Raw genomic sequence first — 17,251 nt, 5'->3', positions numbered from 1 at the left:
TTCCTTTATTCAGCATCTGTTCTTTTAGAAAGTTCTTCCTTGGTTAATTTAGTGTCATCAGTTACATCTTGCCATCTCACGGTGCAACTTACATAATACATGCATGTGCTGTATTGTTCACATTGGTTATTATATTCTTGTATTAGTTTCCTGAGGCTGCCATAACAAATTACCAAAACTGAGTGGCTTAAAACAACAGAAATTTGTTCTCTCAGAGTTTTGGAGTCCAGAAGTCTGAAATCAGGGTACCTGCAGGGCCATGTTCCTGCTGAAGGGACTAGAGAAGAATCTGTCCTTGCCTTTTCCAGCTTCTGGTGGTTGCTGGCAATACTTGGTGTTCCGTGGCTTGTAGACTCATTACTCCAGTCTCTGCCTTCATCTTCACATGGAGTTCTCCATGTATCCCTCTGTGTCTTCACTTGGCTTTCCTATGAGGCCAACAGTCATTGGATTCAGGGCCCACACTAATCCAGTATGACCTCATCTTAACTAATTACATCTGCAAAAGTATGTCCAAATAAGGTTACATTCTAAGGTTCTGGGAGGACAGGAATATGTGGGGGACACTATTCAACCTTGTACAGTTACAGTAAGAATATATATTATTTCTCACCTTTGTTTCTGTTCTGTTTATCCAGTAGATTGTAAAGACTTCCTAATAAAGCAAGAAATTAAGATTTTGCACAGAGCCTTTAAAAGATTTTGTACTATCATACACTAAAACTTTGTTACTTTCCCAATGTATTATAAAATTATAATACTAGATAGTACATTTTCCATCTATTAGGGGTAAAAATAAATGTTATAATTTTGGGTTTTGCTACCTTTTAAAAATGCTTTTTCTCTCTCTTTTTTTTTAAGGACTGCAGCATTCAAGAAAAAATACATTTAGAGATGCGAATACGAGAAGGGGTATGGAAACTCCTTTCTCTGAGCACTCAGAAAGACCAGATTTTGCATGCAGTTAAGAATCTCATGGTGTGCAATGCTCGAATAATGGCTTACACATTGGAGCTGCAGAAATTAGAAGAGCAGATTGCAAATCAAATTGGAAGATGGTTAGTGACATTGTTTACCTATGGCTTTTAATGTACTTAAATATTTACATTAAAAACACCATATAGGGCTTGCCTGGTGGCGCAGTGGTTGAGAGTCCGCCTGCCGATGCAGGGGACACGGGTTCGTGCCCCGGTCCGGGAAGATCCCACATGCCGCGGAGCAGCTGGGCCCATGAACCATGGCCGCTGAGCCTGCGCGTCCGGAGCCTGTGTTCCGTAAGGGGAGAGGCCACAATAGTGAGAGGCCCGCATATCGCAAAAAAAACCCCCAAAAAACGAAAAAAACAACACCATAACCTGAAATGTCAAATCATCAAAGCTTTTAAAAATTACACTGAAGTAGCCTCTGATATCATAAACATTTTTTTTTTTTTTATCATAAACATTTTTAAGTAGGGCTCAGAGTAAACTTACTATTAAGGCAGCAGTTTTTACTGGCCAGTTTTGTTGTGTTCAGTACTTCCAGATTGTAAAATGAAGTGGTTAAGAAGCAAGGAGTGAGGAAATATTTTAAGAAGAAGGACTAAGATTGATATCTGAGTGTATAGAAATGTAAATTTAAAAAAAAAAAAACTAATTGCTTAAAAATAAACTGATAAAAAGATACTAGCTGAGAGTAATGGAAACTTAGAAATTGAAATGAGTGGGCAGCAAAATTAAAGATATAAATGGAATTAAAGCTATGAATGGGATTAAAGCTATGAATAGACTTAAAGATATGAATGGAAGGGGGCTTAAAAATCTGGTAACACATTCCTTTCATATGTTGAGTGTAAGTTCCAGAGAGGCAAGTGACTTACTCAAGGACACTTGAGTGACACTAGTGACGCTAGAACACTAGTGAGTGTTCTAACTAGTGACAGAAGCTAATGAGAGGTTACTTACCATTTGCTAAGTAACTTCTGGTCCTTGTTCTCTCTGTCACTACATGCTGCCTTTTTGGATCAGGTCTAGATTTTGTGTATGAAATTTACATCCTATCCTATTTACAATGCCAAGTCTTATTTGGACCTTAGGATCGACTCGATTTAGTGGCTAGATATTGGTTTCCTTTTTAATATAAATGGTTTCACATTATTCATTGTTGATCAGTCTTAAAGCTGTAACACTAATTAAAAGTTTCTTTTTAGACATTAGGGGCCATTGATTGGGCTGTTCATGGGACACCTCCATGAAATTCTTGAAAAGTAAGGTAAAAACACAGGTCAGAGAAAGAGATTTTTGTAAAAATAGAATATTGATGAAATCGTATAATAAACACTTATGTACGAAGTGGCTAATATTTATTAGCTTTATTCCCTTGGGATAGCTATTTAATCTCTTTGTGCCTTATTTCCTTCATTACAGTTGACATAATAATATTTACATTTTGAAAATTAAGATGATATATATTAAAAACCTAATAATACCTTTTATGTAATTAGTACTCAACGTATGTCAAACAATTTTCACTATTATTTATCCCTGGCATTATAAAATGAAATTATTCCAGTATCATAATCCAGGAAAATACTTTTCAGATACACATACACTGGACTAAGGCAGTGCTTCACCAGCTGTGTCAAATATATTACTTAGAGTAGATTTTGTATCACAAGATATGCAAAGCCAACGAATAAATATGGCGTATCTTTTTATAGCATGAATTTTTAAGATAAAGCATTAGGAATTTAGGATTGTGGCATGGTTTTGGATTATGCTACTCATCGGGATACATGTTCCTTCTCCCCAGCCTTTATAACAATATGTTGTCAAGGGGCGGGACTGTTTAAGTGGAAGAATTTTAGAAGCACTGGTTTAAGTACAGTGTGGGACTAAACACGCAATATTATATCATTTCTCACAGTTATATGGAATGTTCCTCCGGGAATCATGTCTACCCTTCATATTCATGTTCTTTAAGCATAACGAATTGTGAACTGGCCATTTTCTTTAACAACTTTCCTGCAACTTTCCTGAAGTTGCTGATTTGGAAAAATGTTAAATAAGCTTAATTCCTGTTGGATTTATATAACAAAGATAAGAAAAAATATCTGGGACTCTCAGCTGAAGATGTGTACAATTTTCAGTTTCTTTACTGATTATCTTTGATAGATGAAAATAGCTTTGATGCTATATTTGCTTTATATTTGAACATTTATATTTGTTCATCACTCCTTGCCTCCATTAATTATTGAATTATTTCTTTAAAAAATCTGAATATTCTATATGAATTATTTTGTTTACAACTTCATTTTGTTATGTGCAGATATAACCTGAGGTTACTGATCAAACGTAACTGGAAATTATAGTACTTTCCTTCTTACTACATAAAAATGATCTAAAGATAAAAGAGAATCCCATGGTAGTTTTTTTAGTTCCTTGAAGAAAGTTATGTAAATTATGCCATTTGATTAGTCAATCCAATATTTATTGAATATCTACTACTTGTAGAACACTTATTTAGTATTGTGCTACTGTATCCAAATTCAAAGAACAGAATTTGTCGAAATGTGAGTATGTTTGTATATTCAGCAGTCAAATACCTTACCTTTAGAGACTCAGTGGTCTGTTCCTTAGCTTGGTTTTGATGGTCTTTAAGACAGAAAAGTGCTCCACTTTTACTTTGCTACCAGAATTAAAATAACATTTTAACAAGCCTCCTGCCTACCACTAGTCTACCTTCTCTAAAATTTTATGATAAAATGTAAAAAAAATTAATACAGACAATACATCTAGACTCTTTCAAAGAAGAATCAAATCAGTATGAAATGGTAGAATCGAGGAGGGTCTAATGGAAGAATTGGGTCTGAATCTTCCAGATCATAAAGGATGGGTAGAGTGTGGTTTGTTGAGTAGAAAGAAAGCAGATTAAAAGTAAGAAAAATAGCAAAACAAAAGCTTAGGGTGAAAAATGAGCATGAATTCAAGAACATTGAAGAGATGTGTTTGGTTGAGGCTGAAGATCAAGCCAAAGTTGAAAAGGAGGTGGGTAGCAAAATTCAAGAAAGTTTACAATGACATCAGGTTAACTGGTATTAACTGACAGCCTTTCCAGGTGCCAGATACTGTGCTAGGGTTTCACAAATACCACATCACAAACTGAGAGAGGTATAAACCTCTTTATTAAAGATTTGGGAACAGGAACTTGGAAAATATTAGATAACTGTTTCAAAGGGCACACAGTGACTCTGTGACTAGGATGTGAACCCAAACGACTTAAAAGCCTGAGCCTCGCTTAACCCTCCCCAGAGAAGCCCGTTATTTTGTACTACCCCAAGTTGCCCTGTTAAGTTGTTATAGGACTTTACATTTATTTCATTGTTTATCTTTTACCATTTTATTTTCAGTAAGAAAGAGGCATGATAAAATGGGTGTTTAAGAAGGTTATCTGGCAGTAGAGTATTGAAAAGGATGGTGAGACAAAATAATTGAAATAATAAATTTTTAGGGAAAATGTTTAAGAACAGGCAGATAGAGAAGTGATCAAATAAGTAACTTTTGATGAGATAAATGAGATAAAAACTAGTGCATGAGTTTTGGGTTATTTTAATAGATATTTACTCAAGGTCCTCTTGATATAGTAACAACCATTCTGCAAACAGTTTCACTTATTTCTCAATTTATTATGAGTTTATTAAAGTAAGCAAATAGTCTTACTTCATTTTACAGCCTGTTTAAACTGGGGTTCCAGGAAAGAGTTAAGCCCTAATGCCCCAAGACATGCATTGTATACAATGACTTAACTTCCGTGTATTTAGAATACTACTAGTTTGGTACCATTCTTGGGAGAATTGAGAAAATAGTCATTCTCTGGTTTAGTTGAGGAACCCCACTTGGGAAATCAGTGATATAGTCATATCATTTATTCTTTTTTTAACCACCTATCTGAGAATATTGGTAATTGGTTAAATGTTCCATTACCATAATGTTCTAATAATGTAACAGAAGCTTTGTTCTCCTTAAATGTATGTAATTATGAAACACCTTCTGGTATACTATCTATTTTTTACATCTAAATATGCGAATGATACCCAGGTTTGTGTAAAATTCATAATAGAGTCAGGGTGACTCAAAGAAAAAGTAGAATATGGAAAGTTTTCTAGGTTGAGTAGACAGTAGCTAGTGAGGGTATGGAGTGGAGCACGGACAGCTGACTGCCTTATTAGTTCAAAGGGTAGGATTACTTGGTTACAGCAGTCTGTCAGTATGCTAGTCTTTTAAGTGGTAAATGAGACTCTCTCCCTGCCTTTTCCCTGCATGTTATAGCCATATATACCTACTTAAAAGACTTGCTTATATTGGTCCACTTCTTAAAAAACAGCTAATGGTTTCCATTTACTAAAATTCCTTAGGTAGGCATCGCATTCCAGGATCTTCGAGGTCTGATCTCAAACTACTTTCATAGTAGTTTACAAATTAGTTCTTAACTTCCTACTTTACAGATTTATTTCAGCCAAATGCTTGATCTGTATCCCCAAAACAGTTCTTGAATTTTTCTGTCTCCAGTGCTTTTGCTTATACCGAAGTGCCCTATCTTCCATTCCCATTTCATAAGACCTCTTTTGCTCTGCAATACCCTACTTGCATCATCAAAGTTTCCTTTGAAATTGTATTCAGAAAAAGATCATTTCTTCCTTTATGCTCATAGTAAGGACTTAAAAAATGATTATTTGCCTCCTTTTAGTTCTAGTAGCATCTGAACCATGAATATCTCACTGTAGTATACTATATTCTAATATTCTATATTCCATTTATGAGCATGTATTATCAATTAAATTATAAACTTTTAGGGGCAGGGACAATGTTGGTTCTTACTTATTAGATGAAGAAATAGAGATGATATCACCACTCATTTCATACGGTCATTTTTGAGGATTTAGTGGCTGGAGCTTGGAGGCAACTCAACTAATGTTGATTCTTTTCTCTTTCTTCTTTGTATCCCCAGAACACCTAACAGTGCTATATAACTATTTAAGAACAATTTAATTTGTGCTTCATAACGTTTTGCCTCCTCCTCCCTTCCATGTGTATGATGAGCAAATAGGGCTTATAGTTTAATAACAGTTAACTATATGGCAGTTACTCATTTTTCTTCTTGTTACTTTCTTCCATGTTCTTAGGTTCTTCCTGTTTTTCTTGGCCTCTGTGCTTGACATGTTCCAGATTATCATTTACTATTTTCTACTTCGTTCACTTTTTTAAAACCAACTTTTTGTTATGAAATTTCACATGTAAAAAGTTTAAGAATAGTATAGACGTCATGTATATCCTCCACCTGGAAGGACCAGTTTGCCATATATGTTCATCCACTCTCCTTCTCTATCTTGGTACTCATACACACAGACACATACTCACACACATATGCATGCATGCATGTACACACATACACATTTTTCTTTTTCTGTGTTGAACCATTTGAAAATAAGTTGCAGACAACATGGCATGTATATCTCAGTAGTTCAGCGTATATCTTCTAAAAACAAGAACATTCTCCTATATAACCAAAATATGGTTATCATATATAAAATATTGACAGTAATTGCATAATCATCCACTAATATTCAGTCTATATTCAATTTTACCTAGTTGTCAAAAGAAAATTCTTTATTGTTCCTTTTCCAAAACCAGAATTCAGTCAAGATTCATTTGGTTATGTTTCTTTAATCATTTCACCTTTATCTAAAAACTCCTTGCCATTGATGCTTTGAAGAGTCTAGACTTTAAAAAATATCCTTTAAAAATATTCTGCACTGTATATTTGTCTATTTAGGGGAGGGAAGAATTTCTGCTCTACCCCTCTTGGTTCTTTTGACTGGTCTAATAATTAAATAGGTACAAGACAGATTAATAGGAGAAAAACAAATTTAATTTCGTACATATGGTGGTCCCATAGGTATAAGACTCAAGAGGTGACCAAAGCATGTTGTTTATACACCTTTTTAGACAAAGAGTAAATTATTTGTGAAGATTTGACAAAACAAAAGGGTTTGGGCTTGGAGTAGCAAATTAATGAAGAAGTAATAAAGTTTGTTTATACAGCTTCCTCTGCCCCAAGCTCTGTATCTCTGGTAATAAGGATGCCCTCCATCCGCCAGCATAGGGAGGATATCTTCCCATGGGAGCTTTGTTTCCTGCTTTCAGGGGAACAAAGGAGGGTTAGGGTGTTCTTCTTGCATGGGCTGTTTCTCAAGTGACTTGATTTCATTTTATTTTTAATAAATTTATTTATTTATTTATTTATGGCTGCGTTGGGTCTTTGTTGCTGCACGCGGGCTTTCTCTAGTTGCGGCAAGCAGGGGCTGTTCTTCATTGTGGTGCACAGGCTTCTCATTGCGGTGGCTTCTCTTGTTGCGGAGCACAGGCTGCAGGCACGTGGGCTTCAGTAGTTGTGGCATGCGGGCTCAGTAGTTGTGGCTCACGGGCTTAGTTGCACCGTGGCATGTGGGATCTTCCCGGACCAGGGCTCGAGCCCGTGTCCCCTACATTGGCAGGAGGATTCTTTACCACTGCACCACCAGGAAAGTCCTCTCAAGTGACTTTAATTCAAAATAGTCAACATTCCACTTTGGCATATTTTGGGGTGGCCTCCCACAAACCCCATCATCTAATTGTTTCTTTTGGTATTATTGAACCTTTTCTCACATTCCCTGTTTTTGCTGTAACTGGAAGTTGGATCAGACTTAATCAGACTCAGGTTAAACATTTTTTTTGCAAGAATTTTTCTTGGTTAGGTTGGGTACTGTATATGCTGCCAGTGTGGTACGATGTGATGTTTGTTTTTACCGCTCTAAATGATGCTGAGTTTGATCCCTTGGTTTAGATGGCAGTTGCCATATTTCTCCTCTGTGATATAATGGTTTTCCCCTTGCAATTCATAAGTAACCTTTGGGCTATTATATTGGGGCTGGAAGAATATTCTGTTATCCAACAAGCTTTCACTTAATGACTGTATCCATTTATGATCCTTGCCTAAATTATTAGGGCTTTACAAGACAGTGATTATCTAATTCTATTATTTTTTCTATACTTTTTAGCTAATATTCTTCTGTAAGGAAGGCTATTCCTCTTCTTTCTCTCTCCATAGATTTGTGGATTTTTATTTATTCAATGTTTTATCATTTATAGTCATTAATCATTTTGATAGATTAAATTTTCCTAATTTTGTTCAATGGAAGTTCCGTCAAACTGGCTTCTTTTTTCTTTTGACCTGCTTCTATATAAGTCTTTAAGAACTTTCTTACTTTCCGGCCCAAAAGGTGACCCAGGCTTGCCTTGTATTTTCTGTGCCTTAGACCTAGAGCCGGCCATTTCTCTAATGACTCCTGATTCCCTTTAATGGTGAATAGTACTTTGAAACCAAGATGTGGGCACTAGGTGTGCTCATTGTTATTGGGGATCACTTCTTTTAGGCCTTGAAAAGGACATAGCTATGGGAAAGACTTTTTTAAAAATCATGAGTTTATATTGATATTTATAGGCTTTGTTTTCTTGAATTACTTTATATTTGTATCTCTTTTTCTTATGCTGAAAATCTTAATTGCTAACCAACAGTAATATATTTCCTTATTTGTTTTATATGTTTCTTATTTGTTTTATACTATGATTATATAAAATAGTTTCATAATTATAGTACCAATATGATTGCTGACATAAACCCACCTGGGCAAGTTCAAGATGTCCTTGTAGTTCTTTTCCAACGTACAGAAATTATGGAAACTTTCCAATATACAGAAAAGTTGAAAGAATTGTACAGTGAAGACTGAGTCTGCAGTTAATATTTTACTATATTTACTTTATCCTATATCCTTTTATTTATCTGTCAATTCATCTTATTTTTTATGATGCAGTTCAAAGAAAGTTCCTTTTTGTGAGTGTGTATGTGTGTATACATACAAATATACATACATTCTCGTGGATAAAGGGTTAGGAGACTATGTTTAAAAGTTACTTAAAATGATCTTTTTCTCTCTGTATGGTTATGTTATCAGTTTCGTAAACAGTCATTTGTTACTTGTGTCAGTTTGGGGTTGCCTTTTTTTCCCTCTTTGAATAAATCATGCTTTCTGGATATGTTGTATTTCTTTTTCCCCAAAGCTGGATTAGTCGTACCTGCCTCTGTCCCCACTTCAAGAGGCAGCCACTGTTCTGCTTTTTTTTTCCCCACCATATGTTTTGCCTGTTCTAGAACTTAATACAAATGGAATTGTCCAGTGTGTACCCTATCCTTTTCATCAGCGTAATACTTTTGAGATTCTTCAGGTAGCTAGCATGTATCAGTGATTTGTTCCTCTTTATTGGTAAGTAATATTTCACTGTATGAATATACCATGGTGCCACTTCTTTCCTCTGGGGTTGACTTTTCTCTAATTTCTTCCTGGTTTTGGTTGCTTGCCAGTCCCTTCAGGTAGTTGTTTTTTAATAGTTTTTCCATATTTTATATTGTTTTCTATGGGAGAATTTCTCTGATATGAGCTATTCCAACATTACCAGAAGATAAATTCATTTTGTTGCATCTTGAGCAAATAAATTTTTAGTTTTTTCTACTTTATGAAATATTTTGAAATTTTCTTTCTGACTTAATATGGTCAGTTTTCATGACTGTCATGGGCTTTTGAAGTTATATTTCATTTTTCAGAGTATGAAGTTCGATATGTATATATATATTTATATATATGCAAAAGATTTATGTTATTGATTATGTTTTTATCTTTTGACCACTTGAACTATCTTGGACTGAAAGAGATAGGTTAAGATTTTTGTTATTAAGGTTTTGCTGTCTTACCCTTGTATATCCTGTACTTAATGTTTTATGAAACACTTGGTACTTTAGTACTTGTTATATATTTATTGCCAATTGCAGCCTTTAGCATTATAAAAGTGTCCTTTTGTTGTTGTTGTCCTATAATGCTTTTGGATCTGAGTTCTACAGTTTCCTGATAACAAGATCATATACCCTGATTTCTTATTGTTTGCATTTGTTTGGTGTATCTTTGCCCATCTCTTTAGTTTATTAGCCTTTATGAATTGTTTGGTTGAAGGTGTGTTTCTTGTATTCATCCCAGAGTTCGGTTTTACATTATGAGCCTATCTGAAAATCCTTTTACTAGAGGAGTTAAGCATACTTACATATATATTACTGATATATTTGGTTTCAGCTTTGTCATATGTTCTTTTATGTTATGTTAACTTATGTGTATTATAATTATAGCTTGTCTTTTACCCTGTGGTCTGTTTTCTTTTTTTTAAATATTTATTTATTTTTGGCTGCGTTGGGTCTTCGTTGCTGTGCGTGGGCTTTCTGTAGTTGCAGCGAGCGGGGGTACTCTTTGTTGCGGTGCATGGGCTCCTCATTGCAGTGGCTTCTCTTGTTGCGGAGCATGGGCCCTATCTAGGCACGTGGGCTTCAGTAGGTGTGGCTCGCAGGCTCTAGGGCGCAGGCTCAGTAGCTGTGACACATGGGCTTAGTTGCTCCGGGGCATGTGGGGTCTTCGCGGACCAGGGCTTGAACCTGTGTCCCCTGCATTGGCAGACAGATTCTTAACCACTGTGCAACCAGGGAAGCCTGGTCTGTTTTCTTTATTTAATTTAAGAAGAGTTTTATTGGTCATAGAAGTTACTAGAACTTTATATTTATAAACTGTATACTGATAACTTTATAATGACCTTAGTTCTTTTTTTCTTAGGCTTTTCCTATTTTGTTTTTCTGCTTTAAACGATATCATTTTGTTTCCACTTACTATTTTCTGTGTAGAAATCAATGAACTCATTCTATTTTCCCATGTCTTCCTTCTCTACCTTTCTTTTTTTTTTTAGGGTTGTATTTCTCCTTTGGTAGGTGGATAGTGTTTACATACTAATCTTGTACTTGTAACTTCACCTTTGTTTTAGTCTTTGATCTGCAATTAAATATATATAATGTTCACTACCTGTCCTTTTGTTGTACTTTCCAAAATTATCTCTTGTTTAGAGGAAACTCATGAGCTAGTAGATTCCACAACCTGAGTGCAGTTTTCTTCACATTCTTGCATGTTTAAAGTGCTTTTCTTTAGTGTTGGTACCTAAAGTGCAGCTTGGCTGGATACAAAATCCTTGGCCAACACTTTCTTTCCTTGAGCTTCTTGAATACCTTGCTCCATTGTAGTCGTGTTATCAACAAATCTAATGTCTAATTTTTTTTTCCTTTGTGGACTGATTTTTTCCCCTGTAAATGACTTGGTCTTTTTATTTGGAAGCTGAAAGATATTTTCTTTATCTTAAAGGCTGGTAATTTTACTGGAATGTGACTACGGCTGAGCATTTTAAGCTCATTTAGTGCCTTTTAAATATGTAAATTCAGTTCTTTTATTTTCAGGTTTTCCTGGAATTAAAGCCTCCAGAAAACATTAATTCTGTCCTATCTCATTATTTTATTTTTCTTATGTAAGGACTCCAGTTGCACACAAGTTGGATCTTCTTTGCCTGTCTTCTGTGTCTTTCACTTTTTCTTTGATGTTTTTAAACTCTTTATTTTATTTTTGTTCTTTTGATTCTTTGGGTTCTCATCCACTGTGTCCCTTAGTGTACTTTCAGTTTGATATTTTTGTCCTTGGGCACCTTGTATTTACTCTTCATTTTAGAGATGATTTAATTTTTTCCAGCTTCTTTCCTTGTTCTCTTATTTTTTTTCTTCTTTTTGCATTATTTACCTGCTCTTTATCCTTTACTAATGTGAGGTGTTAGATTTCAGATTCATGGTTTCTCTCATATTTGCAATAGCTTACTTAGCTACACTTAATTTATTTTGGAGTATCGTGTTACCTTGTTTGTTATTCTATATTTTTTGGAAAGTTTTTGGTGGGGTATTTTTATCAGCTGAAGCATTCTGATTCTTTCTACTTTCACTTTATAATAGCTTTCTATGGGTGTTTGGATCCTTTTTTGTTGTTGTTCCTAATGAAACAAAATGAAATACGTAGGATATAGCATTTTCCTGGGCCAAGTGATGGTGGTGGGGAGGGGGTTGGGTAAAAAGGCTTACTTGGTTTCTTAGTTCAAGAGTGTTTTCTATTATTGGAACTATGAAAAGTAGTTTCTTTAATAAATGGTTCCTTTTGGGATGTTGGTTGGTTGGTTTTCTGATAATTTGATACTGGTTTGTTTCTTAGGGTTTTTAACTTAAGCTGCTTTCTCCTTCTTTTCCTCTTCCTCCTCCCCCTCCCTGTCCCTCTCCCCTCCTCCTCCTCCCTTTTTTTTTTCATGGCCAAGTCTTCAAAGGACCTCCCCTATTGCATGTCTGTCTTCTCCACAAGACTAACAACTTCTGAACCAGAATTATTTTGGAGCCCCTACCAGTGCTGTGGTAGCACTGGTTTTATATCCATTCTCTTTTCTTATGATCTTCTAGAGGAGATCATAAGTTGATCTTATTTGCGTTTTGCAATACCAGACTCTTTACTTGTGTAAGGCCTCCAGGAACTGGTTTTGATGTTTTCAGTTGTCAGTTTCCTCTCTTACATGTAAATTGAAGTTTGTGATAGTCTCTTTTCTAGTTATGCTGTCGGTGTGGGCTGTAGATGATTTTGCTTTCCTTGTTGACGTGAAACCTTTTGTAGGATTTCCTGGAGAGATTCCAGTTTAGGTGGCTACCATTATTTTACACAAACTGGAAAGTCATACTCTGATCACTTTAACAAATGATTTAGTGCCTCTTCCACATAAGCTCCAAGTTAATACTGAAGCCAAAAATACAAACACTCACAAAGTAATCCTAGTATTTGTGTAGCATTTCTAAGAATGATTCAGAATACATTAAAAATATTATTGCATTCAGTAGCTGTGAGGTAAGTAGATACTTCCTGCATTTTACAGATGAGGTTGCTGAGGCTAAGAGGTTAACAGCAACTCATTAACCAGTTATTGATGGATAAGAGTCACACCTAAGACTTTAGTCTAAATCTACTGCTTGCTCTGCCAAAAAGACATATCCTATTTTACTTCATTTAGTATTCACTAAGTCTTTACTGAATGCCTTAGAATGTACTGAGCTGTATACCAGGCACTGGTGATTGAGCAGTGAACAGAATAGACAAAAAAATCCCTATTCTTGCAGAGCTTACATTTTAGCAATAATATTCTCCTCTGCCCCAACCCACTAGTCTGTCTCTTGCCTTAACTTCTTAAAACTGTATTTGGCTTTGTGAAAATAATACTAGTCAAAGACATTTATAGTACCTAATTTTAGGTATCATTCACCGTAATTCTGATTTTAATAATGCCACAAAAACTAGTTTCTCATACTCCAATTGCCTAGTTTAATTGCTTATATACTACAATATAAACAAAAATAAAAATGTGGGTTGCCAGTGAAAATTATATACTCCTGGTATTTCTACAATAAAACATGGTATAGTTAAGACATTAATTATTTTATTTTTTTAAACTTTATATTGTTTGGTATCTGTTGAAAAGAGGTGGTTGTCTCAAGGTTTGAAGTAGAAAACTCATCTTCCCAGCTTAACATAGTTATGAAGGTATTAATTTTATACCACATAGTTTTAGGATGGTTTAAAAGTCCACATTAAGCATTTCTGTGTGTTTTAGTTTTCACTTATTTGCACAAGAGGTGAAGAATTTTATAACCTGCTTTGAAATAATAGAATAGTATTTAGAATTCTTCTAAATGCTTTGTTAATATAAAATTCTTTCATCATTGTGTTATTTCTCATTGTATCTTGTTAATTCTGGAAAAGAAATGCTATTTTAAATTCCCATATGGAACAATATAAAATAGGATAATATGTATTTACTTGGCCAATTTTAATACAGATTTTTGAGCAACAAAGTGGCTGATTGGCACCCTCTGTTGGTCATTTTATTTACCTACAGGCAGAAATATAAGTTAATAAAACAAAGTTAAAAGTTTGTCTTACATATTTTTATCTCTATCTTTTAAATTACAAGTCTTACCAAAATAATGCTCTAAACTGGGTTCATAAGAATAAGGTACAAAAAAAAAGAATAAGGTGCACTATTATTTAGCTGTTCTTTTGTTTGAATGATTTTGTGGTTATTTGCTTTTTCCTCAGACTGGCTCTCTAACTGTAGCATTTAGAATTGACATTAACATTGCAGATTTTAAAACAACTATTGATTTAACTGTAGCAAACTATTAGCTACAGTAGCACATTATTAAACAGATAATGTTTAACAATTTATTGTCAATTTGGATTAATTAGAAAAACATCACATTTTAGCACCCTAAATAGCAGTTGAGTTATTTGAAATGAAAATAATTCAAGCTTCTGAAACATGAGTCTGGATTACTTTAGTTCATCTCTCAATTTTTTAAAGAAAGAATCATTCTGTAAGATTATATGGTTAATTGGATTTATATTATAATTTGATAATATTTGTATATAATAAGTTTGTTGACAGGTCCTGAAAATGCCTATGCAAGTAATTTTATACTTATAGGGGAGAAAGCTATACTCTGCCAGGTGGTTGAATAGTTTGGAGGGGAAAAATTTTTTTGGTAAGTGTTCAGCAAGTTTGCTTTTGGTGATTCTAGTATTTTAGAATTTCACTTGTCTGCCAAAGCCTCAAGTTTAATCCAATTTAATAATGCCTAATGGATTTCAATTTTAACATAATTTATGACCTATTCCATAATACTCAAGTTACTCACTGTATTAGAGCTTCCTTGTATTTTTTCACTGAAATAAATATTTTAAGAATTTATATTATGCATTGCTCATATAGAACGTGTTTTTAGAAGTATTACAAATGCCAACCAACTGTATTTATATTGTATTTCTTGTACCAATTTGAGGAAATTGAGATTTGTGTTTGGTTTCTAGTGGGCCTTTCAGTATATTATTTTCACCACAACATAGTAGACTATTCAATTGAATTTTTCACTCTGATGAATTAATAAGCCAGCTAAAATTCTCCAACGTGACAAACTGAACTTGAGTATAAAATACCGAACTTGACTCTTTTTAAAATTTATGATTCAACAAAACATTATTTTGAAATAATGAGTACTTTTATTTTTCACTGAGTGAATTTCCTTTTAACTTAAATACCAGTGTGACCATAAGGTAATTAGATAGGATCCTGAAAATGTATGGCTTTAAGTCTACAACATTACTTTAGTTACACCTAGTGCTTGATTCTGTAAATACCATATAAATGTCCCATATAAGCTTATCGACTTCAATACATCAGTAAATTCTTTTTGCTCCTTTGGAATATATTTCACCTGTAACACTTATGTGCTTAATCCACTAAGAGAGTAAAAAAAGGTGGGATGATGTATTTTGTTTTCAAATTTGGATGCATGATAATGAATATATATGCAATCTTTTTAACAAGGCTACTGAAATGTGTTAAGGTGTGTCACTCTCCTGAAACTTAGTTAGATACACTTCAAACTCCCACCCAATCTTTCTCCAAAAGCCCTTTTAGAATCAAAGCAGTATTCAAATGAAAAGTTTCTATCTTACCACGTATTTGAAGTACCTAGTTAAATTAACTGGCAGTTAATTGGCTAACCAAATTAAATAGAGGCCAAAAAAAAGTGCAAAGAAGAATACTCCTGGATACATTGCTCTAGAAATGGAATGCTAATCTCTAAATGCAGGTTATTAGGAAATAGGATATTGGATAACTATTCAGAGATGGGATTGATTTGGTCTAATAGAAGATAACTATTTTGAAAAAATTTTTTTTTTAATATTTAAGTATTTATTTATTTGGTTGTGTCAGGTCTTAGTTGCAGCTCGTGGGCTCCTTAGTTGCAGCTCATGGGCTCCTTTGTTGTGGCTCACCAGCTTCTTAGTTGTGGTACGTGGGCTCCTTAGTTGTGGCATGCAAACTCTTAGTTGTGGCATGCACGTGGGATCCAGTTCCCATACCAGGGATCGAACCCAGGCCCCCTGCATTGGGAGCATGGAGTGTTAACCACTGCACCACCAGGGAAGTCCCTGAAAAAAATTTTTATGATAATAGTATAGTCTACAGTCAGAACTGGAAGTGTCTTATATCCCAAGAATTTCCTTTGAGACCTTTTCTATTGTCATGATAATGTTTTCCTCTCCACATTTTATTCTCTCTAGAGGGCTACTCCCTTCCTTTGCCAACTTAGTTCATTTATTGTTTCAGTGTATGCTTAGCTTTTTAGAACTTCAAGGAAATGAAATATGATATTACCACACATGAATATGTAGCAGAGAGTAATTTTTTAAATATTTGTTAGATTTTATAAGGATAAGATACTCTTGGGCAGCATGTTCATGGTTGGGAAGTTCATTAACTTTTTCAGGCAACTATAATCTGGTAAGCTAGAAATATAATTTATGAAATGGTGATGCAAGGTATTATACTTCCTAGGACCTGTACAAATATTGCACATCTTGTTTTTAAATGTAAGAGGTCACAAAAGCCTTTCATTATATAATCATCAGGGAATGTAAAGCTTGTATGAAAAAAATCAAAGATAATGGCTCTATATATTTCTTTTAAAGCCAGCTACTGTTGACTAAACATCATAAAGTTTAAGTCAAATAGTTTATGTTAACTGGAAGTCATTATTATTCAAAGATGTGTTTATTTTTAATATTTAGGCATTTGTGAAAGTTCGTTAAAACAATTGCTTATTAGAGAAGATCCTTTTTTTCATTAGGGTTTTTTTTCTTTTGACAGTGATGTGAATTTTGAAAGTAAAGCACGAACAGCATGTAAGGGAAAGATTGCCATATCAGGTATGCTATATTGGATCATTTTTTTATTGCTGAATAAATTCTATAAAGTAACTTCCTAGAGTTAGTGGGGCTTTTTAATTCCCTATGTCCATTTTCTCTTTTCATTTTATTTTGCATACCTCTATCAGAATATTTGTTCTAAAACACTGTTTTCATCATTATGCTCTACATTTGTGTAGAATTTTACAATTTGAGAAAACTGTTTCATGTATATTACATATATTATGAAGTTTTCTCCTTACTGCAACACTGTGTAATAGGTAGGGTAGTTCCCTTTTTCTATAGACTCAGAGGTTAAATGACTGGTTGAGCTGGGCTGCAAACTCAAGTCTTTTGACTCCCCATTCCGTTTTTGCTCAGAAGTTTCAATACTGTGTTTAACGTTTGTCTACTCCAGAATTTCCATGAGGGTTGGAACCTTGTTTGCTTTGTTCATCACTATATACCCAGGAGCTAACACAGTGCTTGTAC

The 17,251-nt window shown here is 34.3% G+C and overlaps 1 protein-coding gene across 1 annotated transcript in view; it reads left to right on the top strand.

Annotated features, from left to right (window-relative positions):
* The window catches only part of RTKN2 (rhotekin 2), an 80,528-nt gene that overhangs the window by 5,877 nt on the left and 57,400 nt on the right, over positions 1-17,251 (top strand). The window contains exons 2-3 of the mRNA XM_027091844.1: positions 862-1,058; positions 16,722-16,780. Coding sequence (XP_026947645.1) covers positions 862-1,058; positions 16,722-16,780 — 256 coding nt within the window. The remainder of the gene's footprint in view (positions 1-861; positions 1,059-16,721; positions 16,781-17,251) is intronic.

This window comes from Aethalodelphis obliquidens, unplaced genomic scaffold (assembly GCF_003676395.1).
Source record: "Aethalodelphis obliquidens isolate GAN/ISIS:26980383/991018 unplaced genomic scaffold, ASM367639v1 scaffold73, whole genome shotgun sequence".
Classification (NCBI taxonomy): Eukaryota; Metazoa; Chordata; class Mammalia; order Artiodactyla; family Delphinidae; genus Aethalodelphis; species Aethalodelphis obliquidens.
This window is presented reverse-complemented; position numbering and strand designations above follow the sequence as displayed.